The sequence below is a fragment of the Lissotriton helveticus genome, chromosome 6, assembly GCF_964261635.1.
Source record: "Lissotriton helveticus chromosome 6, aLisHel1.1, whole genome shotgun sequence".
Taxonomy (NCBI): Eukaryota; Metazoa; Chordata; class Amphibia; order Caudata; family Salamandridae; genus Lissotriton; species Lissotriton helveticus.
In genome coordinates, this window is record NC_136067.1 from 997150870 (window position 1) to 997174013 (window position 23144).

At 43.7% G+C, this 23144-nt stretch overlaps 1 protein-coding gene across 2 annotated transcripts in view; it reads right to left on the reverse strand.

The window, feature by feature from the left end:
• Positions 1 to 2271: 2271 nt before the first annotated feature.
• Positions 2272 to 23144, reverse strand: part of SNX9 (sorting nexin 9) — an 884063-nt gene continuing 863190 nt past the window's right edge. For both annotated transcript variants that reach the window (XM_078648636.1, XM_078648635.1), the window contains 2 exons: positions 21331 to 21422; positions 2272 to 3848 (listed from right to left, as the gene is read on the reverse strand). In XM_078648636.1, coding sequence (XP_078504762.1) covers positions 3801 to 3848; positions 21331 to 21422 — 140 coding nt within the window. In that variant the 3' untranslated portion in view covers positions 2272 to 3800. The remainder of the gene's footprint in view (positions 3849 to 21330; positions 21423 to 23144) is intronic.

Sequence of the window (23144 nt, forward strand, 5' to 3'; positions counted from 1 at the left end):
GTAAGCAAGTATGTTTGAAATGATTGTGCACTCATCAAAACGTGAATAGGCAGCTTCCAAGAAGCACAGGACTCCGTACATAAAGGCCAATTTAGGCTACCAAAGAATACCACCAATAGACTTTCATCAAATACTGTGGTACTGATAAAGATAATAAAGATTCAAGGATACAAATGCTAAATGTAATTATTTTGTATTTTTACAGTCCTATGTATTGGCCGAATAAAGATATTTGGACTTGACTTGAATAACAAGTATTTCCAGTTCCGAGAAGTTGCAGTTAAGAAGGTGCCCAGTTAATGCATACTTTGATTTTTCCGCTGGTGTCCAGTTCTATTAGTTATCAAGTGCAATTATTAATTTCCATCATGGAAAGCCTTATCAGTGAAGGCAAATCCACCCAGACTCAGCTACACCAGTGAAGAGCAAGGTTTCTCAAAGAGAAGTGAGGGCTTGTGGCTGGAGAAGGATGCCGTCTTAAAAGGGGCAGCTTCAGATTCACTTTATAGCCTGGTATTATTTTTTTTTAATAATTGCAAGTACTTTCTAAATAATTGTTTTAAGTATTCTATGATCCATATGACATCTTGGTTACTATACCAGTAATTAGCCCTGATTATAATAACCTGTATAGAGAACTACAGTTCATGTTTCTATTCTCACAGAATACCAAGGTGTGACCTAAGGCTGTAGTGGCAGGTAAGGCCTCCTCTCGCCACATGATAAATAAAGTACATAAATGATTGGATATCACTGACGGAATACACCTTTACTGAAGGCTCCACATTAAACTGGGCCTCATTTATGTGAAGTAAGTATTGAAGAATATCAACGTCAAACCACAATTTAGACGTTTCAGGATGCTCAAATCTAATGGGCGCTCAAAGTTGGATGATTGGGATAGCTCAAGTGTGTGCATAGTCTTAACATTAAGAGCGCTGCGGATATATCTAAAATACATTATCACGCAACCCAAAGGTAACTGTAAATTATTACGTAAAATGGCTGATAGGGACTGGTGGGGTGCAGCACAACAATTGCAGCATTTAAGCTAAAGGCTGATAAGGCAAATCCAAATAGCCTTGGTTAATATAAACAGGAATCACTGGCAACTTTCTTTAAAAATCAACACAAGCCATAAACCAAAAATGTAAGGGGAAAATCGAGAAACAACACATGAGGGGAAGATAAAAGCCTCATGTGTAAATGAAGAGGACAACGTAATAATTCCATTTGATTTTTTTTCTGGCTTTTGCTGCTGATTAAATACTGCTGTGGCTATCCTGTGCTTTGGAAGTGAGCGATTTGGCATTTTCAAAGGTGTTTGCTTTCTGGATATATCAATAGCTCCCTTATCTTCCCAAGGTAAGCAAAGATTCTTGCAGGCCCACGTAAATGTTTATGAAATGGACAGGGGTTAGTTTGAATTGTGATAGCAACTTTGCACTGATGTCCAAGTGGTGCAGAGTCCAAGATTTTTAAATATTAAAACTTTGATTTTATACTCTATTTGTACTGTTTTGGCTGCTTCCTCCAGCCTGGTTTTCAGATTTCATTTGGTTTACCCCAGTACTAAAGTTATGTTCCTGTTGCAAGTGTTGACATTTTATTGATCGTCTATGCTTATCATTTTTCATACAGTGCGTTTTCTTAATCTACAATTACGATATCCTCTTAAATGGAGGAGAAGTTTAGAGATGAGTTAAAAAGTGTGCTAATAAGGACAACCACAGAGCTGCTTAGACTTGTGGTCCACCACCAAAACCATGAAAACTATCTTCATTGATGAATAGATTGTATTACTTTAAATTAAGTGGTGATCCTGCTTGCACTGTCAAAGTTGGGGCAACAATAACACATGGTCACTCTAATTTCTTTACTAAATCAGAAAAAAATCTGTCATCATTTGTATCATATTTCTCTAAAAATTGTACCACTGTACTTTATACTATTAAAGTCTGTAAGACATTTCATTACTGGGGACAACATTTTTGATTGAGGACTGAAGATTTGAACTCCGGTCATCTACTAACAAAGGCCCACTTCTACTTCCCTTAGCCAAAATCTTTTAGGGATCGAATAAACCCTCAGATCTATTTAGATTTAGAAGCTTAAGGTATGTCATAACTTGTGCATTACAGGGTATTTCCTAAAACGTTACTACTGTAATTAATTCTATGGAAGTCTGAGCAATTCGTTATTGCTGGTAGCTAAATCTCTAATCGAGGGCTGAAGATTTTGTGTTCAAGTTCTCTACTAACAAAGACACACTTTTACTTCCCATTATCAAAGTTTATCAGGGATAGAATAACAACCGCAGATGCATTTAGAAAGCTACTGGATCCTTTGGAGGAAAATCTCTCATTCAATCTCAATATAAAAAATATACCCAAATATATTCTTTCCACTGCGTAAATTGAGACAATTCATTTTTATAAAAGCTCAACAGTTTAAATTCATAGGCACAGATTCTTAAACCTACACCAGTCCGTTTGAAGAGCTATTTCTAGGAATCCTTTTAGCAAAACTGACCTGAATACAAGTTTAGGAAGAAAGCAATCGTAGCCTGAGTGGTAGAAGTGCTGTACTATACATCCCAATTCGGGAAATGAATATAGCTTGATATACAGGTTTTGAGTAGCAGTGAGTATATGAAACTCTTAATGCCCATCCACGCCAACTGAAAAGGGTTGATGGACTCTATAAAAAAAATTGTTATTTTAAGGCACTGTTTATATTTGGTATGGACAGCATCTTGGCAAAGATATATAAAGGCAATTGCAACTATACAAAATGTTATTCACACCAGAGTTTTGCGTTTGGCAAGTATACTTTGTAGTATGTTGTCGTCTGGCAGGGCAACATCAAATTTAATTTCCAAAATGGCAACTATCTATGCAGGTTGTATTCTGAAACAAATGCTGGTATTTTAGAATATAAACTCCACTACAATTCTTCCACCTCTGTGCATGTTAAGAATTCATTAAATTGCTCTTGATTGAAAAATCATATGGCTCAAGCATTTGAGGTTAAGAAATTCTTTTAGGAAAAACCTGTGTGGAGTTAAAATAGATCATGTTTCTTTACAGACAAGCAGGTTGTTTGAAAGTACGCATTGTCCAAGACATACCACAGAAGGGCACCAGAAGAATTAAGGGGAAGAAGATAAATCATGCATCACGCATTCTGAAAACTCCCAATTTTCTAACAAGCTGCCATTAGTTTACAATTTTTCTTTAAAACCTGTAAACTATGAGATCACATATGTTCTTTGCAATTAAGTAAACAGACCAACCACATGAAGGACAGTAACTTGGCCTACAAGAGAGAAAAGCCAGTTGCTGCTCGTGATTGTAAGGCGAGCATATGGAACTGAAATGGAAAATATTGGAAAGCCTTAGTTTTTTCATGTCATTTGAAACGTCATACCTCAATTTTTTCAGTCTTGTTCTTAAAATGATACATAAAAGTCATTATTAGGAAATTGTATAAAAAAATCAGTATTGCACTTTTTGATTTTTTTTTGCAGAACAATCAGTACATGGTGGCCCTGGTGACGAAAAAGAAAGGAGACAATGCTGACTCGGGTCATTGCATGGGGTTAAAGGCACACGTAGGACAGCATACAAAAATAAATCTGATAACCAGCTGCATTTTTATAAGCATATTTTTTCGATTTTTTTTGTTTTGTTACAGGTTTTCATTTTGAAACGTTTGAGGACAAATACAGCTTTCTCTTGTCTTTCCACATTAGCAAGAAGCACTTTCAAGGTCTTTTTAGGGTAGAGCTTCGTCATTTTCTACATCAACGGAAAGCGGCCGAGTGCCTGCCTCAGCTTTTCAGCAATCTGAAAAAAAAAAACAAGTTAGAATGGTCATTCTAAAGCAACAAGTTGTATCACCTGAGAATACATTTTCCAAATAACCATGAGATTTAACAGTATACGATTAAATCAATTTAAAGGGATATAGGAAATGTTTGAATGCAATTAGTAGAGCAAATGTCATTCACTTGTCTCCTAAATTAACAAAGCCCTACAATTGAAGTCGGAAATCTGTTTGTGAAGGGCTTTACTTACATGTGGCTGCAACATTTGAAGCATGTGTAAAGTTGACGCACATCTATTTGTACATTTATTTTTCTTTGATTTCTGTACACAAACCCTATTCCTACACAAGTATTATATTTGATTGGCTACCTACCGATTCCCACCCTGAAAGCATATTTCCACTGGTCGGTACTCTGGAATAGAGGATTGGTACCTTAAGCTCGCAAAGAGCTCTTCCGCATGCCGAAGCTCCGCGGCGTCTCCTCCACTATGGCAGAGGAGCGTGGCACCCCCTTTCAGCACTTTTAAAAGGTTGACAAATAAAACGAGATTACAACGGGTCTAAAACACGCTTTACTATTCCTTGTGCCGAGGCTTGGAGATGGGGACTGTAGGAGAGTAGGGTCTGCTTCCTATGGTAAACCCCACTTTTTGCTGTGATTCTCTGGTTTTTCGACTTTAGTGTGGCTGTGGACCTGCTAATCAGGCCCACAGCCCAGCTGTTCTCTCTCTGAATTGATACCATGTACTTTAGGTACATACCAGAATGGTTACTGGGTCACCCTTGTGAGCCCCTGTATAGTGTACCCTAGGTACCCAGGGCATAGGGACCCCAGAGGCCTACCAGGGGCTGCAGCATGTATTGTGCCACCCCTGGTTTGCCTTCCAAACTGACACCACAGGTCTGTTCACACAGCCTGGATAAGGTGTTGGAATCACCCCTTACTTAGATACAGTATACCTATATCTATATATACATATAGACACATATACACCTACAAGTCACTATTATGGCAGGCCTTGACAATCCTGGAGGCAGAGTGCTTGGTTTTATGTGAGAGGGTGCCTTAGCATGAGCTGAGCCCCTCTGCAGCATTCGGAACCATCTCCTTATAGCTGTTCTATGATATAGCCAAACCATATACTCATAAGTGCATTATAATCCTCGCGGTTAATACTAACTTTGGTTTGACTTTATCAAAACATGTCGTGTAAGGTGTCAAACACTTTGGAATACTACCCCCGCCCCCCCGCCAGTTCTGGCGGTGGGGGTAGCATTCCACCCTTCTAGAGGGAGAAGACATGTGTTACTGGTTTACCCGGTTAAAGTTAAACAGAGCCTCGGCATCACAAAATGGATGCTGCTGACACAGACACGAGTCTGCCCTCCTGCTGCTGAACGAAACTCCGGCAGGGGAGGAAGGGGAGGTGCTGGCACCTCCCCAGACAGGCTCTTTGTGTATTGGGGCAGGGGGGGCTGCATTCAGTGAATACTTTCCAGACACTGCCTGGGGCACACTAGGTGCTCCATGCATTTCCCAGTTAAAACTGGTTGCTGGGGCACCCAGCCCCAGCTCTGGCACGAAACTGGACTAAGGGGAAGGGGTGTAACCACCCCACCCCAGGTCCGCTCATAGGAGGGACCTTAGAGTTAGTCCAACCCCTAAACTTACTACAAGTATAGAACCCCAGTCCCTAAGACTTTATAGATTACCCTCGACGAAACTCTGGAACATATATCCTGGACCTTCGACATTCCATTTCGACTGGAAGACGGAAGACATCTCCCTTGTGGTCAAGAAGTGACCACCCTGTTCAAACAGGCACCGACAGCATCTTTGCCGGTCTGCATTTTCAAGGCTCCCGCCAGATCCCGAAGAATCTGCGACACAGGACACAGACTTCAAGACATCTCTGACCCCGACCTTCGCTCACAGCAAAGCTGAGACCCGTGGCGGACACGAGAGACGTGGGACCGGAACTCCTGGACACCGTGCATTTTGCTACCTGCATCGACTTCACAAGGTATCCCGAAGTTGTGCATTGGAGTGCTTGAAGCCCCAGACCCAAGCACCTTTTGCACCGAAGCTCAGAGCTCCACACTCCATGAGTGGCCCGTGGGCTCGCTTTGTGCATTTCCGCTCAACGCGTCTTGGCGGTCCCTAGTCCGTTGGCTAGTGAGCCCCCAAGAAGACAATCCTTTATTTCAACTTACTTTCCTGGTTGCTCTAGGCTTGCTCCAACTTCCCTGCAAGCCCATCTCGACATCCTGTGTGGGTTGCATTTGCCAAGGCTTGTTGGGTCCAATCTGGATACCGACACCGCAGTCAACTAGATCCTTCGTGGGACAGCTCGAATCCAGCTCCTGGTCGTCGTCGACGCCTCATGGTCCTCGTGGCTGAAGAGACAAACTTCACCTTTTCACCTGAAATCACCAGACATCTGGTGACATCTTTCTATCGCCGCCCTGGTCACTGGCAAGTGGCCCAGACTCTGTCTCCTCTGCTTTCAGGTTCTTCAGATCTTCGATACACCCTTGGATCCACCCGGACACTTCTCCTCTGGTCGCCTGCAGCACTTCTTGGCAGACCTCCATTGAAAACGACGATGAAACCAGACACCAAAAGAGACCTATGCACCCGGCTTCCATGGGTGAGGTAACACAAGTACTCTGGTAGCCTCGAGGGTATTTGCCCTCCTAGTGACTAAGTCTAAAAGGGTTCTATCGTAGTTCATTTAGAAGTGTCCTTAAATTGTAAATTTGTAACTTGTTTGTTTCCCATAGAAAGTCAATGGTAACCCGCGGCTGTGTTTTAGACACTGCACATGTCTCCTGTGGGCCTCCTACATCCTAACCTTTGGTTGTTTAGGGTAGCCCCAGCGATTCCACAGGCCCCAGGCCTGCTTTTTATTTCTCACGTGGTTCTTATACCACTATTTTAGTATATGGTTTGGAGGCCCCTAGGGCAAAACGTATACTGTGCAACTTATCGTATGCTAAGTAACTTGTATAGTACTTTTACCTCTGACCTCATAAAGAGTGCAGAGGGGTTGTGTTTAGAATAAATACATATATATTTGATATATACCTTGTGTGGTGTGCTTTCATTTGGTACTCAAGGGATTATAATTGGTAAAACAACTAGCTTAATTCGCTCTCTGAAGTCTTAGCCTGAAGACTGCTCGCCATTGCTACCCCTAGGATAGCTTTCTATAAGGTTGAATTTACAACCACTATCAATAAGGGTCGATTAGACCGGTGCAAGGTGCCCACTAGAACTAGTGGACATCATATGCCAGGCTAATTTCTCACAGGGACAGGGTGGTGAATGGTTGGGGGGAGGGGGGGGGAGGGCGGCGGAGGGGAGAATTGCTGTGCACTGCCTTCACTGCACATGTGGGTTTGGCTGGCCGTCTCAGGCTGGCTAAACCTAGATGTGCAATGACGCTCTCTCTAACCCCAGCTGCATTGCTGGGGTTGGAAAGAACAGTAATAGGCTTTCAGTCTGCCCTGGAGTGCAAACCAATTGGGCTCAGGCGAATCCTGAAGCCTAGTTCTCATGATAATAGCAACTTCAGGACTGGCGGAAGGGCAGACTGGGAGCCTGAGCCTGACTGGCAATGGAAAGGAGAGGTCAGCAGAAGAGAGCAACGTGATCAAGGAGGGCGCAGGTAAGTTCTTTAAAAAAAATCTATTTGTCTCAGTGGTCTCTCATTCCCCCCCTCTCCCGCACCGCCTCTTTTCCCCATCACGAGTCGCTCCTGCCGAAGCTTAAAGAGTTTCAAAAAGCTTCACGAATAAAGCCACAAGTTACCCCAGGTGTTCAAATAAATACAGGGAAAACGAACAATACCACTTAGGGTGCCAATGAAACAATAAATGTATCTGAGAAATGTGTTACACCACCAGCAGTATGTCATCTACAGCTCTAGCTGCTGTCACTAATATGCTCCCTGCCTCCATGTGCCTCCTGTGACAACTATGCAAAGGAAAGGAAACACACAGGTATACGCCGGTTGCCTAATTCGCGTACATAATACAGACCACTCATTTAATATTTTTTTAAACGCCCAAGCCTATTTCAAATGTCCCTTTAGAGTGTGACACCTGGCCATATTTCAGGAAATAAAGTAGTTGCAGAAAATTTAGTATACAATCAAAAACTTCATTCAGAAAGGCAAGTCTTTTTAGGTCTTGCTGAGTTAGCGCGCATGCGCTGCTCGGAGATACACTTAGTAGCTGTTTTGGGAAGTGCTCCTAAAGCAGCGACCAGCTTTCTAGAACGCGCACAAGCACGTGCTTTTGCTGAGCTCTTTAACTTTCGTACGCACACGCGCCCGCACAAACCGCTTTCCTCTGTCGCTGCGCTTGATCGCGATCAGTTTCACTTGCGCGACCGTGTGACTTTCACGGCCGCGCAGCCAGTGCTTGTTCCAATATAGCCCTTATACTCTAGTATCTCTGTAGTAGGCAGGTTTTCCACTATGGTCCCCACACTCGAGGTACATTGCAGTCCCATTTCTATGGCTGACTACTTTTTTCCATTTAAACACGCCTGTAACCATCAGCCACACCTGTCACTAACTGGTGTTTTAGAGAAAGAGACAGACAGAAACTGAGTAAAAGGGTCTCTAAACTGCATGTCTATAGACTACCGCTCACACGTAATACGAACCGGCTGCATGTGGCAGTCTTTAATGTTTTATGGGATCGTGTTTGATTGCACACAGAATCCATTCTTATGGCTCTTGGTAAGATAAGACTTGTTTTGGGTGGATATTTCGCCGTTGCTGGTCTTGACTACATTTAGGATGGTGTCAGAGCCACGCATCATAAATAAAAACATTCATAAATCAAAGTACCGGTGTGGTTCTCGTGTATGATATGTCATCACAGAGATCAGCAGAACTCGAAAGCATTTAGTAAGGGTGCCAGCAGGGGCCCTACTTCAAGCCAGGCACATGGGCCACGGGTTGGCTAATAAAAGACCCACTTTATTGGGGTGCGTTGGGCCTTCCACCTGCTGGGGTGCGGGGTCCGCCGTAGTGAGAAAATTCACACCCACTGTCCAAATTGTTCCCTCTATTTCACTGGAAAGTGTGTACGGAGCCAGTACTTGGCACAGAGCTGCACGCAGAGCAAAGCAGCAGCTGAATGGGGAAGTGCATGCAGTGCAGAACAGTGGCCTATACACTTCTGAGAGTAACTCTTACAGTGAAGGTATGTGCTGTGAATATCTCCACAGTGCCAGGCTGGCACTGTGTATGCAGTCAATAGTATCCTGATGCCCTCTTGATAATGTGTATGCAGTCAACATTTTCTTGATGCCAATCTGATCATATACGTGTATGCAACTGTACCCTGATGCCGTCCTGACATTATATACGTGCAGTCAATGGCGCCCTGATGACATAATGTACATTTAGACACTATTACTGTGGTGCCGCCCTGGCAACACATGTGCAGCCAACTGCACCCAGCTCATGCCCCTGACAATATGCATGCTGCCAAGTGCATCTTGTTACTATCCTGGTAGTACATGTGCAGTCTGTTGATCGCCAATGCAGTTACAGCCAATTGCCGTTCTGTCAGTATATTTGCCGTCGATTGCACCATGCTGACAGCATGAGAACATACGTGCAGGCAATTGCACCACGCTGCTGGCATGACAACATATGTGCAGGCAATTGCCCCCCGGTGTCATCTTGATGCTCCACGTGCAGTTGGTTCCACTCTGTGCCATCCTGACAATGCACATGCAGCCAGTTTCACTCCGAGCCATACTGACAATACATGTGCAGTTGGTTCCACCATGGAACATCCTGACAATGCACGTGCAGTTGATTCCATCCTGACAATGTTCGTGCAGTCAGTTGCACCCCGGTGCCATACTTACAATGCACGCGCAGTTGGCTCTACCATGTGGCATCCTGACAATCCACGTGCAATCAGTTCCATCCCAGTGCTATACTAACAATGCGCGTACAGTTGGTTTCTTCCACCCTGTGCCATCCTGAAAATCCACGTGCCATTGGTTCCAACCCAGTGCTATACTAACAATGCGCGTGCAGTTGGTTTCTTCCACCCTGTGCCATCCTGACAATCGAGGTGCAGTCGGTTCAATTCCGGGGCTATTCTGACAATGCACGTGCAGTTAGTTGCACACAATGCCATATTGACAATGCATGCACAGTCACTTTCACTCTGTGCCATACTGACAATGCACGTGCAGTTGGTTCCACCCCGTGCCATTCCGACAAAGTGCGCGCAGTCTGACAGTGCACCACATTCAACCAATACGTGTGCCATTTCATTTAATCGGTCCGTAGGTGCTGGTTTTGTGCAAAGGCGGGTCCAGTGAATCGCCTGGAGTGAGGAACGTCTGCCTCGGATTTGAACATTGCCTCACTGCACAAATATGTCTGCATTACTTTCCGTCCGCTTCCTGGGGAGAGCCTCGCACATTCGGAGTACATTGTCGGAAATGTATATTTCTGATAAATTCATCTCTTCACCTGGAGCTAACTAGTCTGTTGTCAAATTCGAAAACTTCCTGACAAGCTGACGCCTTCCGAAGGCTGGTAGAGTTGGAAAAGAGCCAGCCAGTCTTATTTTTACACTTTCTACCTTGCCCCTGTATTCCACGAAAGACCCAATAATCAGTTTGTGTAGAATAATTTGAATGGTTGACTGGTCGAATGGCTCAGTGAGTTGAACAACTGCCGAAAACAAACGCATTAATTTAAAAATCATGAGTTCGAATACCGGCAAGACTCGCCCTTCTCGCATTCCGCGCCCGGTAATTTCAATACCACACATTAAGTAATATTAACATCAGTTATTTACAGCGCATTGGCTAAAGTCGGTATGAAGCGCTATATGAATTCAAACTATGAAAATAGGCACATCACTACAGGTTTCAGCAAGAAGCCGCTCACTTTCGACAGTTCATTCTGTTCTGTCACTGTCATTAACCTGCTTTTTACTCATGTCCCAGCTTGACAATCTTGGGTTTGCCCCTCCCACGGAGCATTCTTTACCATCTATGTTGATTGACTATCTTCTTTGCTTCCAGTGCTTGCTTTTCAAGCTCTACTTAAAAAAAATTGGATTAGGCACTTCAAGAGAGTACACACGTTTCCAAGTTGTGTCCCTGGTGTACTTCTCTCTACCTGCTGCTCTCTGTCGCTCATGTGCCTCTCACAGCCCCTTACATGTTGCCTTCGCCCTGGTGTACTTCATCCTCTTTTTTTATCACCTGCAAGCTTCTCCCCCCCACCGCTCCAAGTTGCATTCTTGCCCATTACTCCAGCCCCAAACCCTCACCCTTCTTTTCTCTCGCCTGTTGCTTCTACTTCCCACCCAACCTCCCGTTGCTTCCATCTTCCTCACACATTTGCCCCACCCATATCCTCTGTATTTCTTTTCCCCTCCCTTGCACTCAATGTTGCCCCCCCCACCGACGTTCTCTGTATCGCTCTCCCCAACTCATGCTTAAAGGACTGAATAAAAAAATATAGCCATATGAACAATATTCACAGAATGGACTAATATTTGATTGTATACAATGATTGTACTTTAGGGACTTAAAAATTTGATGTAAACAGAATATATATATATGAACCATGTTAAGGAACCACATTTGTGTAATCCAGTATACGAGTCAATTTATTTTGAAAAAATTAAAGTATTTTTTTTATGTTTTAATGAGTATGAATGAATGGACTGAAATATGCTGAAAATGTGAGGTTTGACTGGTTGTATAAGTCATTGTTGTTATATATATATATATATATACACACACACACAAACACATATGGCCAGTATTTTCTTATTTGACTGTATTTTGATATGCTAATTTGTACTTTGTTGCTGGGACACGTTTCCTCATGAAACGGAGGTTAACACAATTCCCCATCCACCCAACCAGTGGGCGAGTTTTTGAAGTATAAAATTTAGGGGGACAGTGCGCTCATAGGAGTGATACAATTTCTTTTTTCCTTCACATTTTTTTGTTTTATATCCACATGCGACATAAATCTAATGCCCTATTTACAATAAAATTATTACTCATGGAAAAGCATAACATGGTTGTCTCTTTAATTGTGTGCAAACTGTTTTCTCTGAATGATTGCTTTAATATTTTATCTAAAAAAAGCAGAAAGTTACATTAAATGTTTAACAGTAATCTAAGAATAGTTTCAGCAGACATAACAATTGTGGTCTGACTCCAAATCATTTGATTAAGTGCACTGGATTTGAAGTATTTTTTAAAAGGATTTTGGGTATTTAATCGGTCATTATGGTAAGTTTAGTGTCTAGATATTGTCCACAATTGAAGTAGGTCTGAACATAACAAATCTCAACTTTATCTTTTGTTTCAGAAGTAATTTTAACTGTTAATTGGTCACTGCAGATCTTGAAGCTAACCAAGCTTTTATTTGTGTTGCCTAGTATCTCATCAGTAAGCAGCAGCCAGCCTAAACTGGGAATTACACTCAGAATGTCTTCTCGCCCAAAAATAGTTGGTCTCTTCTTTTGTCTGTGCTTCACTGACAATTAGGTCTATGTGATCGTGATAAGACAAGCATTGATAAATTGAGATGAAGTAAAAATGGGTCCTACCGGTGTCCAAGAGACTTTAGAAAAGCAAAAATTACTGGCAGTTACTCCACTGGCTTTTCTCTCTCGATATGCTCATCTTAAACAGCTGATCTCGCCCTGCTACCTTCATGCAACATTTTGTGAGACTGGCTGATTACACTTAAAAGACTTGTATCTTGATATAATTTCCTTTAAAACGATAGAATTTTGGGAGCTCCACTGAAGACAATGGAGTGGACAGGGCCAAGAATGACTGGTCCACATCCCCTGCTTCAATAATTTAACGTTCGTTATGTAAAGACATCTTCTAAACTGCACTGTTACCAAAAAGGTATTTGTCCCTTTCTAATTTAGAACATGCTACTCTTAATGACTGGGAAGTTCTAGAAGCCTTTGTCATTTCTCCTTAGGCTATACTGGTTGTTGAAAGCCCTTTCCCTTGTTGGTGTGGCATGGCTGGTATTGGGTGGGTCCACTCCCAATGAGAATGGTCTGCCTGCGGCTTGGGCCTTTAACAATTGATACAGTAAAAATCAGTTGTTTGTGCGTGTCCTTGTTGCAAGTTCTGTTCTTGACAGAGTTACCCCCTTTCACAGAGACAGTACAATGTCGTTTGAATGAACCTGAATTCACAATGGTCATGTCACTCTTAGGGCACTGCAGGTTTACACATTGGTCCTCCCACCATCCTCACGCTTTGGAAAACATCTTCACCTCCCTAGTAGTTTATCCCTCCCCTGTCCACTCACTCTTTAAGTTTAAAAGAGAGTACAGAATAATGGAAGATGTACATAGTCCCTCAACAGGGGATACAGACAAGAGAGAGTCGACTGCAGCGCACACAATCTGTACTTTAACACCTCAAATAAAACCCTGGTTGTGTGATCAATATAGAATCTAGGTGACTGCTTCATTTGTCTAAGTCAGATTCTCTTCACAAATGATGGGAGACCCTACCATAACAGTTATTTTCTTCCAACGTAAACATGTTTGCTCTGCCTTCCTACTATCATTGCCACTGTTTACCACTAAGGGACAGCACAGCTTCATGGCAGGAGACAATCTGATAACTGGAAACAAGCGAACCGTGTTGCTATCTCTCCAGTCACGGATAAACATAGGTGAAGTCCAGATTGAAAATACCTCTTCATCTTAAGGCTACCCATCAGGAGCAATTCCACATCCTCTGTAGTTGAGGTCTCACACTGTCTTTTTAGGGCAATAAGATGCAATAATACTCTACTGCTTTGAAAACACATGTGGGTGTTCCCAAGCTTAGTTGTATATAGCAGTTTTTCATTTAGCATATTCTTTCAAGTGTAGTGTCTATATGCTTTAAAAACATTTTGTAGTCTGTCCGGGCAATGTTGGCCATGTATATGGCTTCTGTAACTTTTTCTGAATCTCAGTTTTTACCCAGCTGGATGTGCACTTTTTTGTTAATCACTTCAGCTTTGCAAGGTTTCTGAAAAGAGTTGCTTCACATTTGGTGCAATGACTGAGGAAGTGAGTGGCTGAGTGACATCGTCAAAATCCATGCCTCATTTCTTAAAGAGCCTTCCTGCCTGAGCCTTACAGATTGGTCTTTATCTGGCTGCCCATCTACAGTCCATGCACTCACCAGGTATTTATTTGTTTTGTAGTTCTCGATGGGTATTCTGCAATAGCCTGTAACATTTAATTCTGCGCTTCACCATGGTTTGTTTTCCGTAGATTACATAACGATGTTCTATTTGTGTCTGTAGACTTCAGATGCATACAGACGTGCATTTTTCTGGGTGTCTGTCAAGTAGAGTGTTTTTTTTTTACCTTAAATGGATAGACATTAGAGTCGGTTTTACTGAGTGAAACGCCTGTATCTCTTTTTGTATATCTATCATTAAGGGGTACCTCTCTGCTGTGCTACACTACTAGGTGGATTTTGTTAACGAACAGTAAATAAACCGTTTCTGTTGGGTGGTGCCCCATTTACCTAGGCCCTGAGCTGGTCACCAGATTTTGGAACTATAACGGAGAATTGAAATAATGATGGGTCCTCATCATTCATGTTTATTTTGGATGTATATATATGCAATCGATAAAACAAATATTTACAAAATACGATAATATTAAACAATGTGTGGAGCTGGAATAAGAAATTACCAAACACATTATTTAAAATCTAATAAAATAATTCAGACAAAGCTGAAAATCGGAGATAATGGCCATTAATTGTGGTGAGTCTTGGATCGTGTCTGCCTACTTAATCAGTCCCCTGTGTGAAACTGTTGCTTCTTACTTTAACTTTCACTGTCACTTTGTACTTAGCCTGATAGCATACTTCTTGAGTTGGCTCATAAATATGTCCTGATCATCCACGAATAACCATGGTATAATATTGTTATAACTGTGCATTTGAAAGTGGTCTGTGGTGCACTGAAATATTTCAGTAAAAGCAATGGGTGCCAGATAAAGTCAATAGTTTAGTATCATTATTAAGGTCAAAAGTCCTCAAGAATGGAAATATGTTCTGTGTTAAACAAGCACATCTGTATAAATGTAAAAAAGGTGTGGTTTCTTGTTGTGTATTTATGAAGTAAACATTTACTTTTTGTTTAAAATCGTTTTAACTTTAAGGGATGTTTACCCATGGGACCCAACGCAGGTTGGCTAGAGACCTGGTGTATGGAGTGCCGGCCTTCCCGAAGTTGGAGGTGCACAACTGGCGTGCTTTTATCGGACCATTCCCCTGCCCGATGTGTGGTACAGTGGGGGTCGCTTATACAGGGACCGAGGCACTGGAGATTTCCTCCTGATTTGCTCAAAGATGCTGTGGGAAGGACACGTTATCAAAGACAGTAGCAAACTATTTGTCAACGAACTGGGGGGGTCCCACTAGTAGGGCCACTGAGTGGGAAGCCTTGAAGGAAGTGTCACGCAGGGCTAGCAAGGACCTGATGTGCGGGGTAAGGCCACAACTACTAGGAGAGCTGGATGAAGAGGAGAAAGCCTTAGCTGACATACATGCAAGGAGCCTGCCTGATACTTTGGTGAGTGCAGGGCTTAATTTGTAAAAAAAATGAAGTGCCGGGGCTGAAAATGCTGCCAAGGAGGCTACAGCCCACTTCTACCTCGTCTACCTCGACCACCACGTCATGACCGTAGCGGGCCGTTGCTTTGGTATCATCAAGTCCCTGAAAAAATTCTTCAACTTTCTACCTCTTGACTCCAGAAAAACGGTGACAATAGCCCTAATTGTCTCACGCTTGGACTACTGCAATGGTCTCCTGGCTGGAGCCAAAAAGTCTACACTTAACAAGCTCCAGAGTATCCTCCATACTGCAGCTCGACTCGTTCTAAAGCTGCCCAGAAAATCGTCCATCTCCGCTGCTCTAAAATCTCTGCACTGGCTGCCCCTTCCCAAAAGAATTTTCTTTAAGATGCTGTTGGTTGCCTTCCGGGCTTTCAATAGCTCCGGGCCACGATACCTCACCAAACGTTTCCCCCACTATAACCCGTCTAGATCTCTCCGCTCCTCCCACGACAACCTCATCCTCCCTGCCAAATTTAATCTGAAAACAAAAGGCGGCAAAACCTTACACCATTTAGCCTCTAAAGCCTGGAATCTCTTGCCCAAAAACCTGAGATTCATAACCCACGAAAAACCCTTTAGAAAACTGCTCAAAACCTGGATCTTCAGCCTCAAGGATGATTACGTCAAAGCCGCCATTTAACCTCTTCCCCTTAATTACTGGATGTGATCCACCTCAGGGATTTTGTTAGCGCCAAGATGCTCCTTCCGGAGCGACCGTCGCGCTCTATAAATACCACCACAAATACAAATACAAATACCTCTGGTATACCCCAACTTTCAGCACCCGCACTGCCTCACTCTCTATCATGTAACCATGCTCTGCTGTCTGTCCCCTAAGACATGCGTTTTACTTCTTTACCTACACCGACAGGTGAGTGCGAAAACTAAATGTACACCAAATGAAAATGCTTTTATTGAACATATTAACCAGTGCAGTCTGACTGGGTTTGTTGAAGGTCAGGAGGCTGCTTGAGCACATCAGGTCATGTCACTGCTAGTGCTGCCTGTGATTAGTTTGGTCCAGTTATGACGACGGCATAGGCATCCACTGCTCAGCTTGCTGTGACCCTGCCTGCCACAGCACAAGCACTGTCCCCAGCCGCAATGCTGCAATGCCTGTGAGATGTGAGTATGGCTGTTGCACCTACTGGGCTCAAGCACACTCAGCAATTAGGATGCTTGGAGGCAGCGCACGGAAACTGCAGGTGACTCCATAGCACACACAAGTTGTGGTGGGCCACTGCCACATCAAGCACATTGAGGATAGTAGCACTGCAGGCCCCCACTAAAATTATTCAATGGGAGGTTTAGGCTCAAGCAGTGGCAGGGTGCAGCAGTCATGGGGAATAGAATCCAAGCCATTTGTTAATGATGACTGCTTGGATTCATGACAGGCGTGACGACATCATCACTAAAGTGATGATACACAATCATGCCTGCCTGAACAGATGCCTATGGAAATATACCAGCCCGTCACCATGCAAGGTATGTGGTTCTTTTTATTTAAAATTGGGCAATTAATATTGAGACCACAACCTGCAGGACCAGAAATCATAGCCCCGGCCCTGTGAAAGAAGTGCCGGTGCTGAGCACCTGAAAGCACCTGCTCAAATTAAGCACTGGGTGAGTGAGATGGAGAGGAAACAACGTGAATGTATAGCTGACCTTTGGACTAGACTGTATAAATATACCCTGACTCGCTGACTCCAACGACTACACGCACATGGTGATAAGATGGCCTGCCTGCTGGCTTGGTTTATTCGTAGGGAGCGTTCCCCCCCTGTTAGTGTATTGCTGGCCGAGGGGGGGGGTGGGGGGGGGGGACGGACTTGAGTATAGTAGGGCCAGGATCCTCTCGGTGTTCTAGCATGACTTACAGAGGGTATATACTGCAGACCCCGGAGTTATGGCAGAACGATATGTTCCCATGGTCGGGGGTTGGCGCTGCAGCAGCTCTTGCCCTCTGCAGTGGAGGAATTAGACTCTAAGATCACAGCGAAAGAAATGCAGGAGGCGCTCCTGGCTGTGCCCGGTACCAAGGCCCATGGGGCGGACGGGTTCCCGGTAGCCTTTCTGCAGTCTTACTCAGTCTAGCTTCTGCTGCAGTTGTTACAAGTATATGAAGAAGCGCTGCCCCTGTCAATGCATGACAGGGAAATTGTGATGCTTCTCAAGCAAGGGGGGGAAGGCTCAGGACCCCATCTCATATCGACCCGTCAATGATAAATTCAAATGTAAAAATATTGTGTGAAGTTTTAGCAGCCAGGTTAGCCCCGCATATGGTGCACGAAGAGCAATGCAGATTCATACCCTCCCACAGCACAGGCATGAATATTAGGCGTTTAACACATTCTACTTGAAGTGCGGGGTAGAAATGAAGATCTAGCCTTGGTCTCTATAGATCTGGAGAAGGCTTTTGACTCGGTAGACTGGGGATACTTGTTGGAGGTGCTTAAGGTGGCAGGCTTTGGCCCGCGGTTAAGACGTTGGGTACGGATTCCGAATTCTCCTACCACCGCAAGGGTACGCTTGGGACATAGCAGATCGAGCGAGTGGCATCTGGAGAGAGGAACACGTCAGGGATGCACTCTCTCTCTCCACTATTCTTTGTGTTGGCAATGGCGCCACGGGAAATATGGATGCGCAGGCACATGAGCTATTGGGTGAATAAAGTAGGCAGGACCTCTCATGTCATATCTCTATATTCCGATGACGCCTTGTTCTATGTCTCTGCTCCACAGGAGTCAGTCCCAAAGCTCCTAAAGGTTTGGACGAGTTTGGCAGTTGCTCAGGTTTGCAGCTCAACAAAGCAAAATCATTGGTATTCCCTCTCGCTCGATTGGCAAGTGATCCAGTGGATTCCCTCCCCAACGTCGGCTTACATTGGAAAGTGGAGCACATTAGGTACTTGGGCATATAGGTGGCCGGTGGGGACCCTCAGATATTGTAGCGCAACGCTAATAAGCTGATGAGACTCCTTAAAGGGGTTTGTGGGCTTCTGGAATGCACTTCTGCTCCCCCCGATGGGTAGAATGGCAATAGCCAAGATGGTGGTGTTACCCCGTTGTCTCTACATGTTACAGAATGTCCTGTATCCCATCACTAGCCCAATATTTCAGGAGGTGAACTCTAGCTTGATAGGTCTGTACTGGGCAGGCTGTCGTAGTAGAGTGGCTCTTGCCACTCTCAACCGCACTTATGAGTGTGGTGGACTTGAGGCATCACGAATGGAGCTCTATTATTACGCCACCCAACTGCAACATGCAGCAAAATGGGTCACTGAGGAGGACAATTGGGAAAAGAGACTGCTCTGGGATACAGTACAGATTGTAGACTTGCAGTCCATTCTTTTACAGGGCTCTAGCATTCCCAGCACAGCGCCATACGTGATCTGACAGACTGTGCATGTGTAGGCAATTGTTTGCAGTGCAAATTTTGAAATATGCTCTGTTTCATCATGAGTTGTCGGTGTGGGATATCGCGCCAGTTAGGAGAGTGAAGCCCAATATGTCATTTAGGGCATAGCGGGAGGGGGGCTGTAATGTGCTTGCAGACCTGAATCCGAGCAAAAGCTTCATTACGTTCGAACAAGCATGTAATGTCTTTGATTTGGGGCAGGGACAATACATTCAGTATGTGGCTTTAGTTAACATATTGAAAGAAATATGGCCCATGTACCCAGTGATCCCACAGCTCACGCAGACACTGGCCGTCATGCTCACCTGTGGTGCGGGTAAAAGTGTGGTTTCATTACTGTATAGGGCCATGAGGGAAGACATCAGGTCCCCTTCCACTGGGTCGGTTGCCACCTGGAATGCGGATCTGGAGGAGTCTTTGGAGGATAAAGACTGGAGGGTGGTGGGTTTACTCACACGCATGGTCTCCTGCAATGCCCGTTTCTGATTACTTCATTATAATTATATGCACGGCACATATATGACTCCAGAGAGGCTACATCGCATGGCCCCTGACAAATCCAACTCCTGCCTAAGGTGCCACAAGGAAGGCACCAATTTTATGTACCTGGTGTGGGAATGCCCTGAAGTCAGTAGCTTTTGGTCGGAGGTGGTTGAGCGGTGTGAGTGGGCGAGTGCAGATGACACTTTCACTTTGCTTGTTGGGCTTAATTCGGAAGCCCAGGAAGCAAAACAAGATAGCATTTAGACTCCATCAGTTACTTTTAGTCTTGGAAAGGAGTAGAATAGCTATTGTGCGAATGGGGGTGCGCCTGCCTGAGGTCACTGCTTGAATACAAGATGTATGCGAATGGACATTAGCAGAGGAGGTACACAAAGAGCTGCTGCACGGTTGATAAATTAGAGGACGATTTACGACTCTGGAGGGAACTTTGTCATGATTTACTTTCCAATTGTCTGCAGACTGGGTCTCAGAGAGCACCATCAGGGGACAGCCAGACTGGATCTGAAGCAGATGAAGGGGAATAAATGTGTATTATGCTTGCTAAATTTCTGCAGTTGAGGGGGTAGCAGGTGTACCTTTCCCTCGCACTGCACCATAATGCTTTACTACCGTATGTCTCCTTGATTGCACACCTGATTTATGTTTTGCAAAAGTTGAAATCAAGTTTATAAAAAAAAATTTAAGGGATGTTTGCATTCTTTAATTTTGAATTCTACTGCAGAAAATCCTCCCATAGGAGCTACATACATAGATACCACGGTATTCATTTGGGTGAGTTCGTCCTTTGATCATATTGATCAACCAAGGTGAGAAAGCCCAATCAATCAGGGGATTTTTAAGCGCCCTACTCACCCGTGAGGGTCTCAAGGTCAACTTTGTCAAGTCATGCAAAATAGTTTTCAAGCATTTTCTAGTCTTGGTGTGGAATGTTTTTCCATCTCACTTGCTCTGGTAACCAAACCACTGGACTTTCCAGTTTTCCGGCTTGTTTAACACTTGTCAATTGAAATTAGCTATAAACTCAGTTTTTCTATTGTATAGGTTCTGAAAGTTTTGCTGTTCGGTGCTGGCAGATTTTAAACTTAAGCCATTGCTCTTTTGGGGGTGACAGTAATGGAATCCCCCATTATTACACTACATACAGTTATTAACTCATTTTGTTATTCCTCCCTTAGCCATTGGTATCTGCTGCACTGCAGTCGTCTGCTTCACTAGTAGCTACTTGGCTGCTACTCTGTCCTCTATCCACAGAATTATGTAGATCCAAGCGAAGGTTGCATTATTGGGTCTGTCACCTTGTCTCCTCCTCTTACACAAGTATAGGAGCAAAGCCTTACAATATTGTATTAATATTGTCACAAAATACTACGTTGCTGAGCCGGTACAGATCTTGGTGGGGGTCACAGGCATCCAGTTTGAGGCCTTTGTAAGCACAATCAAATGTATCTATTCTGATTTGATCAAGTGACTTTATGGCTATTTCAGGTCATGGTGAGTTGCCCTAACAATAGGAGAAATGTAGTGGTACATTAGAACAACGCTTTTACATTACAACTCATGATTCAAGCAAATCCCATCGACTGACCATTTGTGATTCAACAAATCTGTAATAAATCCCAACTTCATTTTGTATTAAAGATTTCCACGTTTCCCTTTAATGCAGATTGGGTAAACTGTCATTTGGAATAAATGCAAAAGTAAAACCTTCCAATCTTTGGATAAAACATACTTCAGTAAAAAACATTTATCAGAGTAGGAAGGGATGTTTGGCATACCTTATCTGTTTTCTTATACATATTTCGGGTGTATCAATAATTTCTGACACTAATATACTCAGCTTTACACTGAATGTGATATTACGTTATTGCATGCTGTTAAAAACAGGAGAGAATTCTTCTTACCGTCTCATAAAAGTGTACTTGCTGTTCCAGATACAAACGGATCACGTTGTTATAGTCATAAATCCGATTACTGTGGAAATGATTCATTTCAGCTGCAACCAAATTAAACAGAAATTGATTTGACTTATACGCAATTCTTAATACTTTTTTTTTCTTTTCAAACGTTTACATTTATAAGCATTAAAAAGGCCATATGGTAAGTGATGCCACAGGAGGTATCAAAACTCAATCCGGCATCATCAACCAAAGGTGCAGGAATCGGGAAAGAGAACTGTTTCAGTGGGAGACTTATTGTGATACACTCCCATAAACACATGTTTAACAACTAACAATTGCGAAGTAAATACATTACTAATGAAAAACATGACTACATGCCAAAGAGCAGTCATATAATATTAAACAGGAAAAGAAATATCACTACAAAAGAAGCAAGTAATCTGCAATACATGTACATCTTTAACCTTTACAGAAATATTGAAAGGCATAGACTCATTATAAGAAGAATAAAACATTGGTTACCTGAATTTGTTCTTATGGAAACAGGTGACATAAGACCTCTTGACCAACTGCCGCATCATGTTGATTTGCTGATTGCAGACAGTAATGTCTTGTAAACGTGTGGACATTCTTCCATGTCGCAGCACGGCAGATATTCTCTAGCGTCACTCCTGCAAACAATGCTGTAGACGCTGCTACAGCTCTTGTAGAGTGAGACCTGACAGTCCTTTGTAATGGTCGGTGAGATTTGACGTGGCAAAAATGGATCGCGGAGGCTATCCACCTGGAAATTGTGGCTTTAGTGACCGCTTTCCCCAGTGTAGCTTGGCCATAAGTCACGAATAACTGATCTGATTTCCTGAAGCTTTTTGTTCTTTGAAGATAAAACTTCAAACATCGTTTAATGTCCAAAGAAAGCAGTGTTCTTTCCGCCGGGGTTGAAGGATTTGGGAAGAAAACTCGCAATTTCACTGGTTCATTTAGATGGAACTGAGAAGGCACTTTGGGTATGAAAGTTGGATTCGTTCGAAGAGTGACATACTCTTGAGAGAAATGTAAGAAAGGTTTCTTTATATTGAAAGCGGTACAAAAGGGGGTGGTGATGGACGGAGCATCCAAACCAATCAAACACTCACACCCAGTCAAAAGATCTGGGTTTAATCCATCACCGTTCTTTAGCCCACTCTGCCACCCCAGTTCAGACATGGCTATATGCAAATCAGTCTGACCCTGTGCCTCATGGGAACAGTCCAGCCCGAACTGCCAAGCCATGCCTTCCCTGGACCGGAAACAAGCTTCCGAGGACCGGTTTCTGGCATTACAGCCGTCTTCAGCCCGGCTTGCTTGAATCCAGTGGCAAAGTGAGCAAGGGACTCACGTCTGAGCATACCCTGCCACACTTATGGCGGCCAAAAGCGGTACAAAAGGGGGTGGTGATGGACGGAGCATCCAAACCAATCAAACACTCACACCCAGTCAAAAGATCTGGGTTTAATCCATCACCGTTCTTTATCCCACTCTGCCACCCCAGTTCAGACATGGCTATATGCAAATCAGTCTGACCCTGTGCCTCATGGGAACAGTCCAGCCCGAACTGCCAAGCCATGCCTTCCCTGGACCGGAAACAAGCTTCTGAGGACCGGTTTCTGGCATTACAGCCGTCTTCAGCCCGACTTGCTTGAATCCAGCCTGAATTTCTCCCACTCTTCTGGCAGAAGTTAGGGCTAAAAGCAAGGCGACCTTCCATGTCAGGTACTTGAGGTCGGCTTTGTGAATCGGCTCGAACAGGTGCTTCATCAGTTGAGAGAGGACCGTGT